The sequence below is a fragment of the Eucyclogobius newberryi genome, unplaced genomic scaffold (assembly GCF_026437365.1).
Source record: "Eucyclogobius newberryi isolate DKJ021-1_F unplaced genomic scaffold, fEucNew1.0.hap1 SCAF_10, whole genome shotgun sequence".
NCBI lineage: Eukaryota > Metazoa > Chordata > Actinopteri > Gobiiformes > Gobiidae > Eucyclogobius > Eucyclogobius newberryi.
Genome location: NW_027315724.1, coordinates 32,868,588 through 32,888,967, shown reverse-complemented (window position 1 = coordinate 32,888,967; position 20,380 = coordinate 32,868,588). Strand labels below are relative to the sequence as shown.

Sequence of the window (20,380 nt, the reverse complement as noted above, 5' to 3'; positions counted from 1 at the left end):
TCCGGCAGATGTGGACCCAAACCCTGCTCTCCCTGAAGGCCAGAGAGTACCAGAGGGCACGCCACAGTCTGGGACAACTGTTTCACTCACTACAGGTAACACTGCTGAGAAAATGAAGCATAACTTTAGTCCATGAGAGATGCAGCTTAGAACTTTCTTCAGGCTTAATAATGGAGAAATATGATAAACAGACCAGCATGTAAAAGAACTGAAAACATGAGAATATGACTCTTTAACTGTCAACTTTAACACACATTTTAACTAAGATTTGTTTTACTAATGCTGATAAAGTGGGTTTTTTGCATCACCGTTTTTCTTAGAAACAGAAGGGGGAAAAAAGAGCTCTACAAATGTTTAAATAAATATTGAGAACATAGAAACATGTTAACTTGATTTAATTTTTGCAAACGTTTTCAAAAACTCTAAAGTGCATTTAAAAAGGGCTGCAATGATTAATGAGTCGACTATAAAACATGACCATAGTTATATTTTTGATACTCATAATTGTTATCTGGACTATACAGACTCTAAAATGCATACAAAGACAACTAAACAACAACCAAACAACAACAGAAAATAATTAGCCCTATTCAAAAAAGCAACATAGCTTAGTCTCAGATATTCTTTCAGATTATAGATATTTCCAAAAGGGTCAATAGAAATGGTAAATTAGTTGTAGTCCTGTGTTTGTTCATTTGAATTATTACATTTGATTAATTTTACTCATTACGCCACAGTAACACAAACACACACACATTCATTCATTCATTCAGCGCACTCCAAAATGTACAAGATCAACGGACCATGACAGCCAAAAGTTTCAGAAAATGTCCCTACATGATCTCACAGAAGCATACAATATTCCTATTCAATCTTGTGTTAGATACTTGGGACTTCATTTGACTAAAGACACAACTACAAGTGAAACAAACATACACGACTCGGTTACAAAGAGACCTAACCTAAACCTTTTTGAAAGAACATGTTCAAGAGGTCTTATAAGAGAGCTTTCCCCTGATCTATAAGTATACTTTAATCAAACCTTTTGAAAACATCTGTTAATTTGTGCATTGACTGTTGGACAGAGATTTAATGCATGTTAATTTCAGTTAGCAGACTGAGACGTTCTAACCGGTTTGAGATAATGTGTTGAAAGACAAAATTGACAGGACAGTGTAACACGAAATGGGGTTGAAGAGGAGGGACACTCTAATCTCACAACGCTGAGGCCGACTGCTCAGAGCCGCAACTTAGACCACCTGAAGCTGAGGCACCTGAAGCTGGGGTAACTGAAGCTGGGGTAACTGAAGCTGGGGCACCTGAAGCTGGGGTAACTGACGCTGGGGCACCTGAAGCTGGGGCACCTGAAGCTGGGGTAACTGACGCTGGGGCACCTGAAGTTTTTGCGATATACCAAATCACTATAATATTCTGTTGTTTATTATAGCAACAGTATATAATACAATCCAGTGGTGAGAAGTTACTGCACTTAATAGAATAAATAAAGTAGTAATTCAACAGGTTTATTCTGTAACAAGCCCGACTCGAAGCTCACCGTATCAAACCTGGCTTGACTTCTGCTCCTCCCGTCAGTGAGCGGTGAGCGTACACTAGGCCTGCATTGTTCCCGCTTTCCAGCTCGTTCCAATGTTTTTGTTCCGATTGTTTGCGCTGGTGCAGAACAGGGAAGAGTCTTTGTGTGTTGTCACCTTCTCTCACTGTACCCGCTCAGAGCTGTTTGGATTTGAGCCGTTTACCTCAATAGTGTTTACTGCTGATGGTGAATAAGAACGTGTTCTAGAGGAAAAGCGAGTTGATGACAGCAATGACAACGACATGGCCGTGTTCTGACGAGTTTTCCAGCAAGGTTGAGAACATATCGAGGTAGGTTTTTATGACGTTTATGGTCAAGCGGTCGAGCGGAAGGATAGTGTCAATAGTGCGACCTGCTAAAACTGTCTCTTCAAATTGTGATAATAAAGTAACATTTTGCAGCAACATTATGACAGCAACGACTCACTTTGTTGGTAAGATACAAGAGAATTTAGTTGAGTAAATAATACCCTAGCAGTAAAATATGGACATTACATATAGAATGCAAATTATAAGGATATTTCAGAAATTGGGGAAACAGTGACAAGTAGTTATAGTTAAGATAATTGTAATATGGGTTAAACCGCTTTGACAAGTATAATTGATTATGTGGGTGTGATTCTTAAGAACATTTAGGGAATTTGAGCATATTTTAATTAAAAGAATTTTGAGATTGTTTTTTTTTTCTTCTTTTTCTTCTGTTTAGTTATTAAATATGGCTTGAGCTCTATATCGTTTGATGTTGTATGAGTGGGTCTGAATGTGATGTGTGGAGGTTTGTGAGGATCTGCATTAAAAACATGTTTGAACCCTTTTGGTTTTGTATAGATAAATTAAGAAAAATACATAAACAGGCTAAAAACACTAAAATTCACAAAGGAGGTCAGTTTTTGTTATGATCAAGTATTGTATTGGATTGTGCATAATATGTGATACTTCCAACAGCTTAAGCATTATAGGGACATTTCCTTTTGAATGTATTAATGATTTTAAATTAACACAGTTTTGTTGGATGTTGTGAAAATCCTCTTGAATATTTTGAATCACTAGAAGCACAAGTCTTGGCGTACAGAGTTGCATCATCTATTCTGCATACAAGTGGATGCTACTGTGTAACTATTCTCTATCTCGAAGCCTACAGTCACCGTGTTTCAAACTTCTTTTCAAAAAGTATCAATGTATAATAAAAATAATCTTTTAACAACTAAAATAAATTGTTATTAACAGCCCTAACAGTATCAAATGATCACCAATATGTTTTATGTTGTAATTCAATTTATAAAACCTCAAAATGTTGCAAAAAGAACAGATTTTTGTGGCTAATTTGACTTTCTTTTAACCTTTGTCAGATACTTAAACCTCACCAAATACATTTAAAATACACAGTTTAGAAAATGTCTTCCGGATCGCTAAAATATCACATATTGAGGCACGAGTTCCTGTCTAACTATCTGTGATTCTCAGGCGGGGCGATGGGAGACTGGTCAATCCTGGGCCGCTTTCTATCCGAGGTCCAGAACCACTCCACCGTCATCGGCAAAATCTGGCTCACCATGCTGCTCATCTTCCGCATCCTGCTGGTGGCGCTGGTGGGCGATGCCGTGTACAGCGACGAGCAGTCCAAGTTCACCTGCAACACCCAACAACCGGGCTGCAACAACGTCTGCTACGACACCTTCGCCCCCGTGTCCCACCTCCGATTCTGGGTTTTCCAAATCGTCCTGGTCTCCACGCCGTCCATTTTCTACATCGTTTACGTGCTGCATAAAATCGCCAAGGACGAGAAGACGAGCGGGGAAAGGACTCGCGATACAGCCGAGAGGGCGGCCAGGGTGGCGGCTCAGGGCTGCGGGCAGGTGGAGAGGGTGGTGTCGTCGCCGTATTACCCGTGTCTTAATGAGTACTGGGAGACGAGGGAGAAAGAGGAGCAGAGTTTTGTGGAGGAGGATTACGGGGAACTGGGAGAGGACCCCACGCAACAGTCCAACCAGGTCCGACCACAAATACTAGAACGATCTCAATTGAAGGTCGAGATTAATCAAATGATGACTTTGTTTTGGTCATAACGTGCCACAAAACACCTAATACAAACTGGACAGTCGTTTAATTACCCAGAAACTAGATTTGAAATGTACTTAACTACTGTTTGAACATGGTTTTGAGCTAAAAAAGGTAGATAGACCTTAATAATGCCATACTGTGGAAAATTCCAGGCAAAACACACAGGAAAGTAGCACACCTTAGCTAAGACGACGGTATTAAAAGTTAATTTTAATGTAGTTAGCTGGTGTTTGGGAGTAGTTTTGGGCTACACAGGGGAAGATGAAAGATAATTGACTAAACTACAATAATAAATGTCAGCTAATTATTTCTTCTTTGTGTTTTTTAACCAGAATCAGAATCAGAAAAAGGTTTATTTCCATTGTCAATGAACAGAATTCACAAACATAGGAACTTGCTTTGGTGATTCGATGCAACATAAAACAATGAACAAACATAAAACAACCTATATATAAGTCAAAAAGAGAAACAATTTAAATATGCTATGGGATAAACCAAAGTATTATGGTAAAAAACTGGACTATTTCAATCTGATCTGAGCAAAATGACAATTGAGAATGACTTCCGGGTGGCAGTCGAAACGTCTCGATTTCAAAAACAGTGTCCAGAGACTACCGTTGAAACTTTTCTACCATGGAACATTTTTGGTCGAATGAAAGTGTTACGTGTCACAAAGTTTACTTGTCGTCTGTCTCCAGGTGTTACTCATCTACATCCTGCACGTCCTGCTGCGCTCGGTCATGGAGATCACCTTCCTGATCGGGCAGTACTTTCTGTTTGGTTTCGAGGTCCCCCAGCTGTTCCGCTGCGAGACGTACCCCTGTCCCACTCGAACCGACTGCTTTGTGTCCCGCGCCACGGAGAAAACCATCTTCCTCAACTTCATGTTCAGCATCAGTCTCGGCTGTTGTGTGCTGAACGTGGCCGAGTTGCACTATTTAGGTTGGGTTTACATATTCAGGGTGCTGTGCTCCGCCTGCTCCACCTGCTGCTGCCAAGAGCGGGACAAGGGGCACATTTACGCCCGCCGCAATCCGCTCATGCTGCAGCTGAAGCATTCACTGCGAGGACAGCTGGTGCTTCAGACTCCGGCCCTCGTCCCGGACAAAAGCATGCTAACCCACGCTCCGGCCATCTCCTTCCACACCGACTCGACTGTGGAGTGCACGTCCAAACGGAGCCCGGAGAGACGAGACAGGCTCAAAGTGAAACTGTCCAACGTGGCCCGCACTGGACGGATAAAGAAATCATGGCTCTGAATTGGACTATTGAAAAAATTAAAACATTGACGTGATGCATGTATATTTTTGATTAATTGACATTGAAGTCTATGGTCCAAGATAATAACTTTTTTTTTTCCACCACGTACGACCAGACGAGAACCATCAGTTCAATTTCAGGTCTATAACTATTCCAGGTCTACATTGAGGCTGAACCAGGTCTTAAGTAGGAATACGCCATTGCCACAGTCGTTTTTACAAATAAATGACTCAAGGAAAAGCAAAAATGTGAATAAAATGTACTCTAGATGAACTCTAGAACTGAAGGTGTCTACTATCAGAGGGAAATACTAAGATATGGGGTTGTTTGAATGAGAAATTCTCAAAAAAGATCATGTTATTCTAAAATAACCTCTTTTAGCCCCTTTCATGGCTTGTCTTTTTGCACTATCTGCTTCGAATGTCAATGAAATGAATTAACAATGACAAATAGTCTATAAAGCAGGTTTAAACATTGGCCACTAGAGGGAGCGATTGGAGTGTTTTTTGTGAAGATTATGACTTGGTCTTTTCCCCATAAGTTTAAGCTTAATGCTTAATGTTTATGTTAAATAAAAATGAGGAATGCAAATAGGCTCAACACTTTTTTTTATTATCACAAGAACAGATGCACAATTGTTTCTTCTGAGTAAAATAAATAATTTGTCAAAGTGTTGTTTTGGTTATTTATGAAAGCTTGGATCAGGATGCATAAAGCGCATATCATGGGAAATATCTTGACATTTTGAGCCTTCGAAGAACAAATTGCGACTGGTATTGTGGCAATTTTGCAATAAAACGATTGAAATATCGTACAGTTCATGAGGGTGGTTCGTTCAGATCATACAGTAGTTTGTAGAGTTGAATTGGTGGATGTAGTTTCCTCTTCTGTGTCAGGAGACTGCTGCTCTGCCAACATATCAGACAACTTCAGATCCAGGACTGACTCCTTGCGCTCTGGCACTGACTCCTTGCTCTCTGGCACCCCCTGCAGGCCACAACAGCAGATTTTTAGCATCTCTTATAACTCTCAAACTGAAAGCGTGTGTACATTACGTAAATACATGTTGATTTCATTAAAATAAATCGCAATATTCAACTATGTAGTATTTGTTTTAAATGTTTGACAAAGTTACTCACAGCAACGGCTCCTCTCCGTCTCAAAACGACGCCTTGAGCCAGTAATCGTTTTCCTGTTTCTTCAAATAAAGTATCTGCATCCAGGTCAGTGCTGCTCTTTATCTCTTCATACTGCTCTACAAACCTGCATAAAATAAACACATCACATTACCATTTTATCTGACCTTGTATAATAAGCTTTTTTTTTTTTTACATAGAGTAATTTTGATGTTCAGCTAGTATTTAACTAAATCACACACAAACAGGTAGTCTCTTGAAACCAGTTTGCAAACAGAGCGATTGAACAGTGTCTTAAATATGAAACATGAGACATGAGAAACACAGCTTTTCTTTTAAATATGTACCTTTGAGAGACGGACACAAAATTAGATCTGGACAGATCCAATGACCGAGGTCCAGCTCCATAGACTTCATAAAATTTTCTGAAAAGCAGAAGAGCAGCAGAAAATAAATCATGACAAATTGTTTAATTATTGTCGTTACCAAAATGGGGCCATTAAAAAATGAGAAGTTCATTTAAGTTTGAAAAGGGATTGAGGATCAATAAAGTGCTCCGGACGGTTTTTGAAATTGCCATCCCACTGGATTTCAGAACTATGTAATCAAGCTTCAGAACTCCTGCCATGGACACTATCAGCAGATATTTTTGGAACAAACTCGTGGCAGCAGAAAAAAAACCCTCACAAAAACATGGATGACACAAATTATACCGACGATTAAGGACTGGGCTGAAATTATTATAGATGTTTTGTGTACGTATGCATGTTCTCTCTCTGTCTCATATTTTTGTTTTTTACTGTTGATATTTCAAAAAATCTGAAAAAAATAAACTGAAAACCAAAACTTCTCCAGCTGTACATTGTGTTATCTTCTGATTCAGGCTGATAATTTGACTTTTACGCACATCTGTTTGCAGTGGGACAGTTTTTCTTTGTTTTACTTTTCTTATATAGAGCTATGCCCTTTAACTGAACAGTTTATTGTTATTACATAATCATATAATGGGGGGGGGGGACATTAACTAAATCGGTCTCATACATCGGCCTCACAACATCGGCAAAGCATCCGCTCGTGAGTACATCAGTTTGTACTCACGCTCTGATGGCGTCTTCAGCGTAGAAAATCTCAGGTACAGAGTCTTGTCTTTTCGGTCCGGCGTTTGGACGAGACGCGGGTTTCACAAACAGGGGGTCTCTTTTAGGGGGAAACGCTGCGTAAACGTCAAACCAAACAGGCTTCTCGTGGGGCTTCATTACCCCAGACCGCATCAGGTCTCGGACTCTGAAACAACAAAGGGCATAAGGCAAATTAAAAAACATAATATGTTGGATGATTGAGGGATAAACAATACCTGATACATGTTTCTGCCATCTTTGTATGTTGTCGTTTCTTACTGAGATGATTGGAGCTTTATTTTCAAATAAACACCAATCAATCAGGACAAATAATACAGCCAACCATTGATTGATTGATTGTTTGGTTAAAGAAAAGTATCAGGAATTGGAATTTAAAAAAACAATTAAGACTCAGCAGGGGTCATTGATGTGTTGCTGACCTTCATGTCAACATAACTTGCATTAGTCCGAAAAAACGTTTAAAAATAAGCCCGGATGCGACCAAAGTTTTATTCTATAATTCATACTTTGAATATTTCACTTGCACTTACGCATATCAAGGGGACGTTTGAAGTTTGAATCAAAAATACACCGCTAACACTCTCATGTTTAGCTGTTTTGAACCATAGTACTCTTCTACAGATAATGTCAACAACGCTCTCAACACTGACAGGAGACTACGAATATATGTAGTTTATTTGAATTGATCAAAGCAGTAAAATACTCATCAGATTGTTATAAAAGTACAATCTTACCGGGTAAAAACAGTCCCGATTTTCTCTAACCTGCTGCCCGCCATGTTTTTCTCATGTAAAGGAAACCGCTTCTACTTCCGGCTTGTCATGAAAAGTCGAGCGCCCCCTGCTGTTGCACCCAAGTCACGTCTAATCACAATTATGAGATCAAAATCCCCAAAAATGGCGCTTTGGGGAAAAACACGTGCAATATTTTTGACTATTTGAAGGTGAGAAAGGTTAAGCTGTGAGGTTGACTTGCCTAATTCAATATTCTGTTGTTCTGTTTCGTGTTTTGTTATGTTTAGTTGTGGCGTTTCTCCCGCAGTTACTCCCTGACGTGGAGGAACAACAGGTGTTAATTGACAAGCAGTAAATCAGTATTTGCTGAAGGCTGCAGTCAAATTATTGCGGATGTATCTTAAAGAAAATGATTAGATAAAGGTAAGTAACTATGAAAGTAAAGATCTGGGGTAAGTTGCATTGGTGGGATTTTAAGACTGAACAATGGCAATCTGAATAAAATCAAACGCTCTAAATACATTTTAGGACGTTTCCCAACTGTTTGAATGAAGTGTTCTGTGACACATTGGTTTGAGAGAAATTGGCTCAACTTATCCCAGGTGCGAGGTATTTTGACTTCTATTAATAAAACTTTTGCATAAGAAATTACCCTCAGAGTAACAAAAATTTTAGAACAATTCTATAATTTCAATTCTCCTTTATTCCCTTGCAAATTCAGTTCCGCAAAATACATTCTAAAGGAGACTTTATTTTTTTTAAGAGAGCAGGGCAATCAGGTGCATCAACCAAACCCACAGGGACTCGATACATTGAGTGATAATCGTTTTTACATTTACCTAAACCTATAAGATGTGTATAATCACAAATTGCAAAATTGCAAAATAACGTACCAACGAATACCAATTAAATTTTTCTTTAATCATTTACATGTAAATACTTGCCTTTTAAAACAAACAACTAGATTTTCTTACTCAAAAGTCTGAACTCTCGATCCCTGTTAAAACGTAATTAATTGCTCTGCCCAGATTAAAGGATGTAGAAACTACACGTGTGCAATGCCTTATCCAACTGCACCACCAGCAAGCACTAAAATGTCACATTTTAATAGAATTTAAAGGGAGCCTCCAGTTACCCAGTGCCTATACTTACCCCAGTCTCCTCCAATCAAAATTTTCTCAAATTTTCTGCATTCAAAAGTTAAAAAATGAACTTTAAGCATTTTTAGCCCGTTTGGAATCCATTTAGGCCATCATTGAATTGATTATTCTTTTCTTGCCTTTGTTGAAGGACTAGAGTATGAGAGGCCGTAAAAGAAGGTAGTAGTTGAGTTTGGCACCACACACTGTATGTTTTACGATGGACTTGGACAGTGAAAGTGAACGTTTACCTAAATCAGCTGACAGGAACCAACATGTGGGGCTTAAGTGCAACCTCTAAGCCACGAACTAAGCTATGGTATGAGGATTAATGAACTGGTAATATTATAATTTAAGATGTTGTGCATCAAGAGTAATATAAGGATAAAACGAGTCAGGACAAGTTAAAGCTACAGCAGGTGCATCATCTGAAACACAAAGGTAGATCCATGTAGAGCTGCAGTTCTTCATTTGTCCTGCACGATTGTTGAGGCTTTTTGTATTTGTGGGTCTTCCCTTTAGACTAAAACTGAGACTAAACCAACCCTAGACCATGTCACATAAGATGAGAATGAATTTGCACTTAAACAGTGATGGGAAGAATACTGTGAAAATATATTTAGTTACTGAATTAATACTGAATCCCTACATTAAAATGTATTTTGACATGTATTCTGTTAAATGGTCCAATCAGAGGACTGTATACCTCTGAATACTTAGAAGACTTTCATATTGAGTTGCATTGTATTATAATGTGAAGACACAACATAGGATTTAAACTGATTTTTGTTGTTGTTTCACAGGTTTTTATGCTTTTGTTTATTAATTAAGAAAACCTTTGTCACGATTTAGAGAAGGAAAAAAATACCATGTACCGGTACTACAGAGTGTTTTTATAGAACAGTAAAAGATGATGAATATCACATCACAATACAAGCAAATAAATCATTATGAAATTTACATTAAAAGAGAAGAGTGCAGAAACAGAGCTGCTTTGAGTGTAGAGCATTGTCAGCATCAAGGAAATGCATTACAAATCAGGTCAAAATGTGAACTATGAACAAACCAGATCCAAAACCATCTAAAGTCTGAATTTAATCTGGTATAAAAAGCAGAACAAGCGGCTCAAATGCAAAGCCGTGCACCTGCTTTATTACTCTGAGACCCACTCAAATCCATGTCATATCTCGCTCATCTGAAATCCACTTTTGCTCACAGAGTTCCTTCTTGTCTTGGGCTAATAGCTGCACAGATTGATCCGCTGATGAAGTGAACTTTCCGGTTGCCCTGGGTGAGTTTTTCTTTTCTTTTTTTGTTTTTTTTTGTTCTGGTAAGTCTAGCTCCATTGAGGTATGTGCCGAGGAGGTAGGGCCAAAGTGCACTGAGCTCTGAGAGGGAGAGTCATAAACAGAACATAATTACGGCTTAGGCAGTCACAAGGCGCTCCTGCTCGCGCTGCTGTTACACTGCCATTTCAAAACCATATCTGGGCCCTAACAACAGAAGGATAACGCCTCTGACCACAACTACACAACTCTTTTATTGATATTTGTGTGTGATATTCTCAGTTTTCATTTTGGATTTAGTGGATCGTTTCTAAGAATGGATTGGCTGCTGGACTCTGGCTAAAGTGGATTATATTTTACAGTAATACATATAAGGTGAGTGGGGACGTGAACTTACTTAACTTATACGACTTTATTTTGGATTAAAAATAGATTGAAGAAATGGAAAATTATTACGTATTATTGTGTATTATAGTATATATCATAATTTTCTTTATTATTATTTATTGTTGCAGTTGTTATTATTGGTACAGTGTATTAAAATGAGTATGCAAAATTAATTAAAAATAGGAAATAGAATAACACTAGACGCAACCAAATGCATTGTCAGTATCTAAACTATCACTAAAACAAGAGAAGGCAAGTAACTGATAATGAGGTCGATAGATTTACAAAGCAAAAAGGAATTGTATCTACAATTTTGGACTCTAAACTCAAAATGAAACTTAAATTGAGTTAAATATGAAGTGTAAATACAGTCCGATCCAAGGGCGTTACGAGAATAAACTGAAAATTGAATTGAAAGATTTGTTTAAGATGAAATAATGACACTTAGGAATAATCCCAAGGGCGTTACGAGAATAAACTGAAAATTTAATTGAAAGATTTGTTTAAGATGAAATAATGACACTTAGGAATAATCCATGTGCTAAAACCTAAACTTGAAACGTGGATTAAAGCGCTAAACCAAATTCAAGGCAAACATATTATTTAAATACATGATTTGTCTTTAAATATATGCATCTTTTCCATATACAAAAACTGTTATCGTAACACTAATTGTTTAAAGCAAAATGCAGTAAGTGTAAAAAGAATGTTTATTAAAATTCACTGGAAATTGAATTGTGAATAAATGAGTCAACCTCTCGAGTAATGACTAATGACTAAGGCTTTTCCCTATATTCAGCATTTCACATGGATATAAAGCTAATCAAAAGGCGTCCTCGCAAAACACGGAGCTTGTCAAATACACAAGCTACATTTGTTTTGTAAGATTTGTTTCACATAACTCCCTGGTAAGTTTATTCACGAGCAAAGTAGGCCTGAATGATTACTGCAAAATATCCAAGTGCAATGTTTTTTTTTTTCAAATATTGCAATTGCGATTTGACATTTTAAACGAGCGTTAACATTTGATAGGCGACTGAACTGATAAATTAATACAAGAATCCCATTTCGGCATTGGCAGTTCTACATGATACATACAAGGTACAAAGGGTTAGTAACTTGAGTAGTGCCTTGTCTGAACTCTCTGGATGGTTTAATTTAGTCCGTTTACGTTGCCAAATAAGTCCAGATATTGAGCTTTTCTGATATTGTTGAGTCAGGACTACTATTTTGTTTTAAATTCAACCTTTATCTTTATTTATCTAGGATTGAAAACTAATTCTCATTTTCGACCATGATCTGGTCAAGAGGCAGCGGTTACGCAGGTTACAAAATACGATACACAAGAAAACCGATTTTACACAGTTATGATGCAGCTTTGAAGCACTTTAATGTCTTATTTTAACGTACAAAGGCCTTGACAACTCTTATTGTGCGGCTCCGTTGTGGTGTGCGGTGTCTGTTTGCTTTGCCTTGACAGAGTGTCCACAGATCGTCCTTTTGAACTGCTTTTGTGTTTGGTGCCACGCACGGATCGAGCCTGCGACTGCGGGGGACACGGACACGCAGGAATTAGCCACACAATATTACAAAAAAATGGATAAAACCGCTGTGTGATGAGCATAAGTCTGATTTATGTGTGCCTGAGGGGAATTTACAACAGTGTGTCATTAGATTTAACATTTTAGAGTTCAGACTTTGGTGAAAGAACTTGGACGGTTTGATTATAAGTCTGATGTTCAGTAAATTCATATTAAAGCCTTTTTATTGTATTTGTTTTTAAGAAGACAAATCTAAAATCATGTTCACAATTCCACAATATAACAAATATTGGCGTAAACAGAGCGGTTGAAAAGTCGATATTGGACTTTAGACAATCTTACGACGTACGTGACTTAAAATAGCAAGTGTTGAATGTTTAAACTTTATCAGCTCACGGAGATAACTGTCCCTGTGGAGATTATGCTCTGGCTTTGATCTCGGCCTTCAAACACAGGCCTGAACTGAAGTTATTACCCACATTTACACTTCAAACGTTGGCGTGAAATTGACAGATTGGTTAGCAGGACCACGTAATACTGACATGAGTTTAAACTAAAACTAAACTAAACTTACAGAACCTTGCAGAGGACATAGGAAAAATGTATAATTATGTAATTCCATCAAAATGGTATATAATTCAGTCAACTGTTATTTGTAGAGCACAATTCTTACAAAATGTTTTACAGGCATTTGGACATATAATATAAAATTGCAACGTAAGTGCATAAAAAACATTAAAATAAGATAAATAATCACATGACATTGTATCTATTTTTTTTAAGTGCAGGTATAATATGTGGTGTATTATCATGATGAACTAAATCCAGGGTTTCCCCCAATCAAACCAAAGTAGATGTTTCACTTTCTGCAAGTCCAATCATGGCCTGATCATACCTCATCCGTGCCAAGAATGAAGAATTTTGTCTTTTTGTTATTTATAATGTATTTATCTTTCTGTTGCTTTCTCTCCACAGCTTTTTTGTCTGTTTTCGTTCCCCTCCGACCGGCCCGTTTTCGGAGGAGGATGTCCGTGATCACGCTGTTCTTCCGCCGGCGGCAGGGCCCGGACCGCCACCCGGACAAGCACCCGCCCGCCGTGCCCCCGGTGCACGACTACGACGAGGACGACAACGAGTCCCGCCACGAGTTCACCCGGGACGCCAACCCCCGCAAGTCCGTGTTACGCAAGTCCGTCATAAGGAAGAAGAAGCAACCGCTGCCCGAGCCCCAGCAGCCCACAGACCGTAAGTACGACAGAACATCCAGACGTGAAGACAAATACGAGAGAGACGCTGTGGGAAGTTGGTCTTATTGAATGTTTTATAGGCGAGATTAATTCTTGATAAATATTGGTCATAAGTCACAGTTATCTGCAACTCGTGTAGTTTTGTCTTGCCTGATTGCTTCATAATATTGAACAAGTTGGCCTCTAATGAAGTACCGTATTTTCCAGACTACAAGTCACTCCAAAGTTTAAGTCGCACCAGCCAAAAAAATGCACATTAGAGAAGATAAAAACATATATAAGTCGCACTGGAGTATAAGTTGCATTTTTTGGCGAAATTTATAGGTGTACGTATGCTAACGTAACACCTTCAGCTACATGACACATAGACGACAAACTGTGGTAAGTGTCTGGTATGTTAACGTAACATATTAACAGTTATTCAGATAACTATAGCATAAAGAACATGCTAACAAGTTTAGCAAAGCATCAGTTTTACCCCAAATCACTAAATCCATTGAATTCTTCTTCCTCTGTGTCACTTCTAAATAACTCTACAAACTCCAGAGGAAGAGGAAGTGCAGATTCTTCTTCTGCGTCTCTTAGAGCCTAGAGCGCCCTCTTATGATTGTCACTGTGAAAATAATCAACTTGTGAAAATAACAAATAATATCACATATAAGTCGAGTATAAGTCGCACTTCGGCAAAAACTATGACTTATAGTCCGGAAAATACGGTATTTATCTTGTTTGTGTAAAAGCGATAACACTCAGTTTTGTAGTGAGTCATAGTCTTGTTTGAAAGTTAAGAAACTTATTTTGACACTGATAAATTCCACATTAAAAAAGAAGAATGAAAAGAAAAGGGAATTTAAGTGAAATTACAAGTGGAATAGATTATAAGTTACCTGTTTTTAATTATTATACTTCTGTACCTACTCTATGTTGCAACACTAGAATTGTTGGACTTTATAAAGGTTATCTTATCCAACCCCACACATTTGGATAGAACATACCAAAGTACCTATTTATTTTGTACTTATATTCACATATTTGCGGCGTCTAGAGCGATTGTTATGAAGCGTGCAGTGATTCTTTTTGACATTTCCGCCACAGTCTCCGGACCAGTTTTCAAAGCAATTCCTAATGAATGGCTCTGTGTCGAATGTCAAAAGCGGACGCAGCGTGTATTATTGTTCCACTGAACACAGGACAAAGGCGTGGAGCTTTGAGCAGATGTAAACCTGATGGACCAGTTCGGTTTGGGGGTAAAAAGCTCTACGTCATTACGAGTGTCTGACTGAATCACTCGACGTCAGTCCATCAGCGTCGTCCCACACACAGAGGGGAGAGCTGGGAAATGAACTCTCCACCATCTGGTTTAGTGCTAGATTTGATCAAGGCTCGACAAAGGGAAGGAAGTGTTACACCTCAATAGTCACCATAGGGTTTTTGTAGATGTATTATTCCTGGTTTTGTTGTCGTTTGGACTGGAGTTTACTTCCGTCTAAATCTCATTGAATTGTAGAATTATTACTATTTAACGATGACAATGTTTCCTTCAATATTAATTCCCTGAACATAAACAATATAGACTTTTAATAATTGACAATAAGACACAAAAAAGTCAGATTTGTTGCTCTAAAGTCAGAACTCCAAACCACATCCTTTCACTGGCAGAGGATTGGCTGAGACCTGGATTTAAAATGACACCAGTCGTATCAAACAGACCGACAGATAGAATCGGGTATTAATTTCAAAGGCAATTCTATATAAATGTTAAAGAGCAATTGATATCAAACATGGCTGATATTTTCAAATCTTGGTTCCAGAGTGAGCCTTTCTCTCACTGACTCTACAATCTGTCCCTCCCAACAGTAAACACAAGCGAGCACTTGTCATTTCTTTTTCAGTAACTTTTACAAACGCACAAACCGCATGAGCTCATGCTGGCCTCAGATGACCAAAACCACTGCAGTGATTTTCTCCACTAGTCTGTGTGTCCTGCAGTTGCTTCATGACCGAGTCCTGGTCTGGTCTTATCAGTCGCCTCATCATTTATGGCAGTTGTATTTTACAGCTGCCGAGGCCAAACCCGGTCTAAGGTCCAGCTCTTTGTGGCCTTTGGTCCGGCGAAAGCAACGTAACATTTACATAATGTAGTTGTGTAGTTGGCGTATTGTACGTTGCAGTGAAGTATCTTTGTGAAGGACTTTGAGTTGTTTGTACATTAAATGTTTTAAAGATGCATTAACCTGCTCTTGAATATAATAGTAAATGTAAACACATTAAGAAGCAGTAGCTCCGTCAGTAGATTCTGCCTCTGATCTGCACGTTATTGTGTCAGTGAGTCAGTCTGAACATCAGCTGTTACATCAGTCTGCCCCAGGGCAGCTGTAGCTGTGTGAGCTGCCAATGGGACTGTGGACTACTGTGAGAAACTTCTTCTCAAAGAGCAGCTTGAATTATCATTATGAATGTTTTGTTGTCATGGTGCTATGGATATAATTATAGTTGTGCACTGTTTGTGAATAAATAAAATGGCATGCTGTATAACAAAGTGGACATCGTAATAGAAGACAACATTGTCAGTGTCGTAAAAGCTTTTATTTCTCTGTGAATCGTTCAAGTGCAGTAACTTCTTGAATGAGATGCTTGAGTTCAAAAGAGAAGCTGCAGATTTAGACTGTATCTAATCACACATCAGAACAGCCATGATACTGTTTATAAATGCTTCACTTATTTAAGACATAATCTTTTTTCAGTTTCAGCACCTTGTCTTAACTCTTATCTATTGTTTTTAACACAATTCTTCTTTCAAAAACAACGAGCAGCATCCTAAACATTCTAGACATGAACTGTTCTTGAAATGCACAGAAAACCATTTTGCACATTTAATAGTTTAGTTTGGGGGTGCACGGTGGCAAAGGCGGTTAGCGCTCTTGCCTCCCAAGAAGGAGATCGTGGGGTCGGACCAGACCAACATCACATGATCTCTCTGGGTGGAGTCTGCATGTTCTCCCCTTGTTACCGTGGGTTCTCTCCGGGTTCTCCGGCTCCTTCCACCGTCCAAAGACATGCATGTGTTAGGTAAAAATTGGTGACTCTAAAATTGGCCCTAGTGAATGAATGTGAGCGTGAACTGTCTGTAATGTCTGTGTCTCTGTGTTGGCCCTGCGACAAGTTGGCCACTGTCCAGGGTGTACCCCGCCTAAGGCCCGAAGTCACTGGGATAGGCTCCAGTCACCCGCGACCCCGAAAGGGAACAAGCGGTAGAAAATGGATGGATGGATGGATAGTTTAGTTTGCATAAGTTAAACAAAGGCGGAAGGAATTTCAATCGATCAGTCTCCTATAGATCTGTAATCTTTTTATGTCAGTCATAAAATAGCAATAACAATGTGAAAGTCCAGGCTGCAGCTGTGTCTGGGCACAGCAAGTTTCATTTGCACAAGGCAGGATTCATGAATAAAACCATAAAATTCACCGGAACACGACAGTGACAAAGGCAAGGCAGTGTGTTAAGGGCTGTAACTCACTACAATCCTTATAATATACTTTATGTTTGAGCCAAGCAATTGTGAAAATGTCTAATTACATTTCTGGGTGTGGGTGACATGATATTACAAAACAACAACAGCGCAAAATTCTTTTTTCCTGTCATCACATTGATCGATCTTGATTTACAATTCAAAAAATGTTTACAATTCACTTTTATTTGCCTGCACATGAACAATACAGACTTTTAATCTTTGCCATTTCACACACAAAGTAATAACAATGCATCAGTCTTGTATAGAGCTTATTTTTATTTTATTTTATTTATCAGGGACATATTTCGACACAGATTAACAATAATCCAATGCAGGTAACGGTGTTTATGCCCATGGCTGATTCACCAGATCAGATTTCACAAAAAAAAAAAACACATGACAAATGATTGATGTGGATTTTAAAAGACGCAAACTGATAAACACTGACGATTGGAAAAGCCCATCTCGATCTTGTTTAGAATTCAATTAATTGCACTGCTCCGTGTCAACTTGCAATGTCATTGGATTGCGATCGAGCAAATTTGAAACGTTTAATTTATTTAACATGATTATACCAGTTTATAGCTATCCATAATATGCTGTCTTCAAAAAGGAAGTAAACAAAGTCAACATTTTAACTTGACTAATATAATAAGACCCACATGCGCTTCAGAACATGTTTGTAGAGGTCTAAACTTCCAAACATTTACAGGTTTTATACACAATCAGGCCATATTATCTCTGTAGAGGACATCACAGTACGTCATTTTATTTGATAAAATCCAAGACCACGAACAAACATCTCATCTGGAAATGCAATTTAAATAATAACAGATTAGAGAACATGGTGAATAGGTGTAGTATGCTAACGCTAACACCTTCAGCTACATGAGGCACAGACAGAACTGTGCTAAGTGTCTGGTATGTTAACGTAACATATGAACAGTTATTCAGATAACTATAGCATAAAGAACATGCTAACAAGTTTACCAAAGCATCAGTTTTACCCCAAATCACTAAATCCATTGAATTATTCTTCCTTTGTGTCACTTCTAAACAACTCCACAAACTCCAGAGGAAGAGGAAGTGCAGATTCTTCTTCTGCGTCGCTTAGAGCCTAGAGCGCCCTCTTGTGGTTGTCAGTGTGAAAATTATCAACATGTGAAATGCGGTTGCCAGTGTGAAAATAACTAATAATATCACATAAGTCGCACCGCAGCCAAAACTATGAAAAAAGTTGCAACTTATAGTCCAGAAAATACAATACTAATTAAGCTTTTAATTAGATCAGAGGTGGCCAATTATTTTCCTCCGAGTGCCATATTTAAATCCAGGCAAGTAGCGGAGGGCCGGCCCGCAATCATTGGTGTGAAAAAAATATATATAAATCAAATAAAATATCACTTTTCTGTCAAATATAGGCTATTGAATCTATTTAATTAATTCATTTCATCTTTTTTAAGGATACAAGTGCAGACAGATGTTACAGACAGTTCAAAAATAGAAACAAAAATCTTTCTAGGGGCCAGATTAAATCATGCCGAGGGCCAAATCTTGCCCCTGGGGCCACAAATGCCCAGGTCTGAATTAGATTGTATCAATGGATGAAGCGGGTCAGGAGAAAAAAAGGGAAACTGTTGATCAGTTTGTGTAAAATGAGTCAGCACTTTAAACATCTGATTTAGAAGAATAACTTCAAATCCTCGTCGTCCCGTGTGAGTTAAAGCGCGTCTCCTTCTGTGTGTACTTGTGCGTCTTTAGACCTGGTGCTGATACGTACTGATTTGTTCCGTGTTGTTTTTGTGTCCTGCAGTTCAGCGTCTGGACCACAGCCCGTCCAGACCGGGCTCCTCCACGAACAACGGTTTGCCCTCGAAATCCCCTCTGAGGACGCAACGGTGAGTAAGAGAAGTCTGCGAGGACTCTGTAGAATCTGTATTATAAGCAAGACTTTATTTATTTAATCTGCTTCATCGTTCATGTACAGGAGTTCCTTTTCATTCATTTCCATTGCAGTTATATGCAGTGGTGGAAGTACTGCGTTTTGAGTAAAAGTACAGATAAAGGGGGAAAAATAATCAGCATATAAAACAAATAGATAAATTTATTGTCAAACTCACTGTACTTAAACTGCCCTCTACAGGTCGGACGACTCATTGAACTAAAATGCAGTTAAGATAAATATAGTTTGAATTTTGCTAAACAATTATTAAAATATCATTCCAGAATAGCACTTTTTTTTACGTTTATAATTTATCTTCCTGTTTGTAATTGATGACATCACACTAGGGAATTACCCAGCAAACACTGAAAAAAAAACTAATTTAATGTCACAGATTTTTTTATTTGACAAAATGTATGAGAGTGACTTTATTTAGTTGAATTCATGGTTAGAGAGTCCAAAAAGTATTTTCTTTTGTGTAATTTATGCATAAAGTTTGACATTTTCTACATATTTTTCAATGTTTTCTCCACAATTACTCACTCGATTGGTGTAAAACTATCATTTATATGCACAACAGGAATAAATACACCAAATAAAGTCAACATTGGAAAATCATAAAAACCTGTCATACGCCCTTTTAGTAAATGTATTGAAGTACCTGTTTGAAAAGTACTTTAAGAGTAAAAAGTAAAAATATTCTACACAGATTTTGAGAACGGTTAAAGCGTTAAATGTGATTTTTGGTCAGCAGCAATGTCAATCAATGTTTTCTAGTGACTTTTATGAACGTGTTTTTGCTGTATCAGAGCTTTACACAGGATGTCGCCACAAAAATGCTCAAAATAAATCCTTAAATCACATGAAAGTACTTAATACTCAGTGCAGTGCATTAGAAAACACAGATTCCTGCTCTCGGACGTGGCGAAGTAAAAGAAAAAAAGCATCCACTCTAAATGACTTACAGATACCTAAAAACGTTATGCACTTACAGTACTGTTACTTTTGTGCTTCGGGCCCTGTATCTTCTGATGTTTCTCATAAGTTGTGACAGTCTATTTTTGGGTTAATTATTAAACACGGACCATGTTTTCTTTTACGATTTCTCTCATTTAAAAAGATCATCCAGTGACTGCAGTGACAGCATATTCTTTGTGGGAACTGTCTGATAATATTGGCAACCCATTCGCCAGACATTTTACAAGCCACGTACTTCTGTTTAATTGTCAGGCGGCGTGATCTGAAACTCAAAGCTAGTTATTTGAATTCTATACGCTTTTTTTTAAATTTATTGTGCGGTAGAGGCTAGTGAAATCGTCCAAATGAAAGTCTGTCGATTTGGGTTCAGTTCAGCCTCGTCCGTGACATGTTCTGTACGTTTAAAGCGATCGTACGTGACACGA

At 38.2% G+C, this 20,380-nt stretch overlaps 3 protein-coding genes across 5 annotated transcripts in view; 2 read left to right on the top strand and 1 right to left on the bottom strand.

The window, feature by feature from the left end:
- Positions 1–1,793: 1,793 nt before the first annotated feature.
- Positions 1,794–5,224, top strand: LOC140368305 (gap junction delta-2 protein). Of its 2 annotated transcripts, XM_072455293.1 has the most exons (3): positions 1,794–1,884; positions 3,058–3,584; positions 4,353–5,224. In XM_072455293.1, the coding sequence occupies exons 2-3, from the start codon at positions 3,066–3,068 to the stop codon at positions 4,911–4,913; spliced, it is 1,080 nt and encodes a 359-aa protein (XP_072311394.1). In that variant the 5' UTR covers positions 1,794–1,884; positions 3,058–3,065; the 3' UTR covers positions 4,914–5,224. The 2 variants fall into 2 exon arrangements, with proteins under 2 accessions (XP_072311394.1, XP_072311386.1); XM_072455285.1 differs by lacking the exon at positions 1,794–1,884 and having other exon boundaries at positions 3,038–3,584.
- A 285-nt stretch (positions 5,225–5,509) lies between these two features.
- mrps23 (mitochondrial ribosomal protein S23) lies at positions 5,510–8,037 on the bottom strand. Of its 2 annotated transcripts, none has more exons than XM_072455494.1 (5): positions 7,924–8,037; positions 7,149–7,334; positions 6,398–6,475; positions 6,050–6,177; positions 5,510–5,876 (listed from the first exon to the last, which is right to left on the bottom strand). In XM_072455494.1, the coding sequence occupies exons 1-5, from the start codon at positions 7,965–7,967 to the stop codon at positions 5,755–5,757; spliced, it is 558 nt and encodes a 185-aa protein (XP_072311595.1). In that variant the 5' UTR covers positions 7,968–8,037; the 3' UTR covers positions 5,510–5,754. The 2 variants fall into 2 exon arrangements, with proteins under 2 accessions (XP_072311595.1, XP_072311593.1); XM_072455492.1 differs by having other exon boundaries at positions 5,510–5,901; positions 6,054–6,177.
- A 237-nt stretch (positions 8,038–8,274) lies between these two features.
- The window catches only part of ngef (neuronal guanine nucleotide exchange factor), a 40,767-nt gene continuing 28,661 nt past the window's right edge, over positions 8,275–20,380 (top strand). The window contains exons 1-4 of the mRNA XM_072455385.1: positions 8,275–8,346; positions 10,631–10,727; positions 13,252–13,521; positions 18,849–18,933. Coding sequence (XP_072311486.1) covers positions 13,302–13,521; positions 18,849–18,933 — 305 coding nt within the window. The 5' untranslated portion in view covers positions 8,275–8,346; positions 10,631–10,727; positions 13,252–13,301. The remainder of the gene's footprint in view (positions 8,347–10,630; positions 10,728–13,251; positions 13,522–18,848; positions 18,934–20,380) is intronic.